General features: G+C 38.6%; 1 protein-coding gene across 1 annotated transcript; it reads left to right on the top strand.

The window, feature by feature from the left end:
* The first annotated feature begins 2,072 nt into the window (after nucleotides 1-2,072).
* Nucleotides 2,073-4,986, top strand: LOC115678962 (probable metal-nicotianamine transporter YSL7). The gene is made up of 5 exons (XM_030602475.2): nucleotides 2,073-2,493; nucleotides 2,611-2,774; nucleotides 2,983-3,083; nucleotides 3,610-3,799; nucleotides 3,886-4,986. The coding sequence occupies exons 1-5, from the start codon at nucleotides 2,073-2,075 to the stop codon at nucleotides 4,984-4,986; spliced, it is 1,977 nt and encodes a 658-aa protein (XP_030458335.2).

Raw genomic sequence — 4,986 nt, forward strand, 5'->3', positions numbered from 1 at the left:
GAAAATAAATGAATTAATAGTAAATTGCTCGTTAATATGAATAGTTATTGAAGAAACCAATTACTTTAAAAGGTCTTTATGACATGATAGTGCATGTATATGATGTTGAAGGATCATTAAAAAAGTTATATACCACGACATCCTCTATTTGATAAATAAATGACTTTAGAGGATAAAAAAAAACAAAAGAAATTCATCACTAAAGAATGATAACTCATCTCTTATAGATAAATAATTATTACTAAATCAATAATTTATTAAAAAACTCATCATTACAAAAATATTATAGCATATTTTAAATGCTCAAATTACATGGTTGTGCATATTTCCCGAATAAATACGACTAAAAACATAATCAGTGGTAACCTTGGTGATGATGAATAATTAGAGTTAACCCTTATGATTTTGCAATTAATATATATTTGAAAGAGTTGAATTATATATTAATATACAATTCGAAAAAATGTTTTCAGAAACAAATGATGTTAATTAGACTATCATGAAAGAACTAAGTTTACATGATAGATCATATTTGACGAATAAATTATATAAGAGAATTATTAGAAAATTGCATGTCGTATTTAAAAATAAATGAATATTAAAAAATAAACTTTAACAAATTAAAAAACCATAATTACATAATGTTTATAGAGAAAACATATTTTATATCCTTTGCAATTCCCATAGTTTATAAATAGATATGAGTAATTGCATAGTTAATGATTGATGTGATGATTAAACACGTAATTATAGATAATTCTAATTATATATTGTTTTTATATACTTATAAAAAATTACAACTCACACAAGACATAAAAAAAATTAAGGGCTTGTTACTTTAAATTTCAAAATTTTCAAATATGGCAAGATTAAATTCCTATCACTTTATACCTTACCAAAAAAAAAATTCCTATCACTTTATAATTGGTGAGGATAAATTTTGAATTTAAGACTACAGTAACTTCTGAATGAACTTTTGAAGGAGCTTCGGTATTATAAAGATTTCGATAAGTCTTGAAGAAATTGTCACAATAAAGTATACATTAGTTAGCACATATTTACAAATAAAAAGTATTATAAAATGATAAGAATGAAATCCCAATCAACCAAAAAAAGTCGCCTGTGATTTCACAAAGTTTATTAAGAAAAAAAATATGTTCCTAGATGTTGCTTCACCTAGAAAATTGAGATAAATAAATTTCACATTGGTATCTGTTCAATCTACCTACATTTGCTTAAGATTTCCTGTTGTTAATTTCCATCACAATTGGTTTTGTTTTTATATTTGAATAAATGAATACTCAAATAAATACTTCGGCGATCATATCAGTTTGTGTTACAATCACGATCTCCACAGTTTTTTTTTAGTTAATGTTTAACATAACCACCTATAATAATTTTGTACCTTCTCAAAGGAAAAAAAAAAGATATTTTAGTGATAAATTTGTCACGTTCGAAGTCTTGGATAAATAAATATCAAATCCCTCCAAAATCTTATAACGTAATTATGTTAATTGTCAAATCTTATAATGTAACTATGTTATCATCAAACTTATATCAAAGTTATGATGTTTCTCAACACTGGATTGGAAACCGGAGCGGAAATAGCCAGTTCCAAAGTGGACCAGTTCCCTAGAGAAAGGGTTTATCCAGAACTGGTGCTCAACCCTCGAGATATTATAATAAATATATATAACTCTATGTGTCAGAATATTCTAGAAGGTTTTAGGTATTTCACTTGAAATGATAGTCAAGGGTATGAGACCGTTGCTTGCATTGTGATTCTGGGTTGGCAGAATGTTCTTCTACAAGCCTGGAGGTTAGGAGCATGCATCACAGTTTCAACACAGGCTGTCTTCGATTGCCCACAGAAATCATATCCTTAACAACTTTTAACAACTTAACAAATTCTTTTCTTTACCAATGTCTAAGGAACAGGATAGATTGAACATATCCTAACTGTACAGGACAACCTCAAAGCTTAATTACCCAGTTCTTCTTCGCCGGAAAGAATCTTTTTTTCCTCGACACGAAAAGGCTTTTCGCGATCATCCTCCTCGAACTGTACCAGGATGAATGTGACCGAGGATGGCGAAAAGATTCACATGGCCCGTCAGGACTGGCCTCTCAATTACAAGACCTTGGCACCAGAGACGTCGGCGGACAATGAAGAGAAGCCGCACGAATTGCATTCCCTGGAGTTCATACTCAAAGGGAAGGAGGTCCCACCATGGCAGAGACAGCTCACATTGAGAGCTCTAGTTGTGAGCTGTGCGATGGGAGCTTTCTTGACCATTTATATCCTAAAGATGGACCTGATGTTAAATTTCATCCCTCCCGTGAATCTCTTCGCCGGGGGCTTCGGTTTTGTCTTCATATCGACATGGACGAAGCTACTAAATGCGACCGGCTTGCTGAGTCAGCCATTCACGAGGCAAGAGAATACCGTCATTCATACGTGCGTCGATTCCATCATCAGCATTGCTTTGAGTGGTGAGTTCTCTCTTAGCAGCAAGATAAATCCTATTACTGATGATATGTCCTGGCTTGTTTTTTAGTAGTATCGGAAAATTAGACTGTTAAATCACTGGATTTAACTCTCGTAAACAGGAGGCTTTTCAAGCTATCTTTTGGCCATGAGTGACACTGTCGCAAAGCAAATTCCGGGACCGGTTGATTCATATGATATCAAGAATCCCAGCTTGGGGTGGATGATACTGTTTCTCTTTCTCACTAGTTCCGCCGGTCTATTATCTCTATTGCCTCTTCGCAAGGTAAGCATTATATGCTCAAATCACTGATTAAAGTGTTCGAAACATTTTCATTGATTACACGATGTATACGTACTGCATTTTATGATGCCGAGATTAGTTGTAGGAATAATCTAGTGTGTTGCTTCTTTAATTTTCCTTGTGAATGATCCATCGTCAAGTTATTGTCGATGTGAACAATTTGGTGACTTCTTGAGCTTCTGGTGCCCAGTTCATGCTCATTGACAAGAAGTTGGCATACCCAACTGCATATGCAACAGGTAATTTAATAAATAGCTTCCACGCTCCTCAGAGAGGCAAATTGAATGGCAGGTACTTTTTCTCTTCCTTTTCATTTTCATTCTTCCTCTCGACTCCACCTTTTTGGTGCGATTTTTTGGACAACTGCACTAGCAACGATTATTAACACTATGTTTCATCGATCTACCAACAGGAAACAGGGGACAACTCTGAGTAAATTCTTCACAATCAGCTTTTTTTGGAGCGTATATCAATGGTTGTTCAGTGGAGGGAGCTCTTGCGGATTCCATTACTTCCCCACCTTCGGTCTCAAAGCATTCCAAAGAAGGTATTGTCTATAAATTGTTCGCAATTTGAGCAATTGATCTTTAGGAAAACTTAGAAAAAGTACTGTCTTTGTAAAGTAAAGATAGAAAAGAAGGAAATATCAACATTGCTGCTACTTGACGTAAATATATGCATTGGCCGAACGATACATGTTTCGGTTGAACTTACTGTTTTCGTGCAATCAAGAGAGGTGATAGTTGAGGACTGACTATCTGCCAACAATACAAGCAAGTTCATTTGAAGTTCTTCTCACTTCCTGCTACTAAAACAGCTTCCATTTCTCCTTCCATTCATCATATATTGGTGTTGGAATGATGTGTCCCTTCGCGATAACCTATTCCCAATTGCTTGGAGCAATTCTCTCCTGGGGTATACTGTGGCCTTACATAGATACCAAGAAGGGTGACTGGTATCCTGCAGATGCCACTGCCAGAAGGCTCGGCGGCCGGCTAGCTTATCGGGTGATGTCTCTGACCAATAGCTCATTCGTATTTACTCACTTTTGCCCCCCTCATTTGATGGTCTAGAATTTAATTATGTCACACAGGTCTTCCTTAGCCTCGCCATCATAACTGGCGACGCAGTCTACAACATGATAAAGGTCATCGTTATCGGGTTGTTCGAGCATAAGAAAATTGGCAATGCCGCTGGTTTGCCTCTTTCCGAGAATCCCTTCGATGAGAAATCACCCGTCTCCTATGATGAAGAGGTCAGAACCAAGACCTTCCTCGAGGACCTAATCCCAAACAGAGTGGCAGTCGGCAGCTACGTTACAATCTCCGTCATATCCACCGCGGTTTTCCCATTCCTCTTCCCTCCTCTCAAATGGTACTACATCTTGATCATATACCTGATCTCCCCAGTCCTGGGGTTCTGCCAGGCGTACTCCAACGGCTTAACGGACATGTCCATAACGTCGAACCTGGGGAAGCTGACCATCTTCATCTTCGCTTCGTGGGCCGGGAAGGCCCAGGGCAGTGTCCTAGTAGGGCTCGCGGCTTGTGGGGTCATCATGAATTCGGTGGAAATAGCTTCTGATCTGATGGAGAGCTTCAAAGTTGGGTACATGACACTTTCTTCCCCCAAATCCCTCTTGCTGAGCAAACTGATCGGGATTTTGATGGGGTGTGTGATCTCTCCGTCCATCTTCTTGTACCTCAGGAGCCACAACCCCGGGTTCGGAACACCCCATTCCCGGTTCCCAGCTGCTTGGTCCAGCAGTTTCAGGGAAGCCTCCATGCATGCAACGAGTGGGCTCTCGACACTGCCAAAGCACTGCCTCGATCTCTGTCTGGCCTTCCTTGTCGCGGCCGTTCTCATCAACCTACTCAGAGACACGACGCCGAAGAAGTGGAGGAACACGATACCGATCCCCGTGGCCTTCGCCATACCATTCTACGTCGGAGCTTACATCACCATCGACATGTGTGTCGGGTACTTGATCTTCTACATGTGGAGGAGGAAGAACAAGGCGCAAGCAGAGACGTTCGCACCTTTTGTTGGGTCTGCTCTCATATTTGGAGATGGATTGTGGTGGTTCCCCACCTCTGTGCTCAACATGAAGAAGATAACTGCACCAATGTGCATGAGATTTTGGCCCCAGCAGATGGCTTCTCAAGTTGAGAATTGCCTCAACGGTGGCTCTTGA

The sequence above is a fragment of the Syzygium oleosum genome, unplaced genomic scaffold (genome assembly GCF_021117445.2).
Source record: "Syzygium oleosum isolate NSW1041296 unplaced genomic scaffold, Sole_v2.1 Sole_v2.17, whole genome shotgun sequence".
Taxonomy (NCBI): domain Eukaryota; kingdom Viridiplantae; phylum Streptophyta; class Magnoliopsida; order Myrtales; family Myrtaceae; genus Syzygium; species Syzygium oleosum.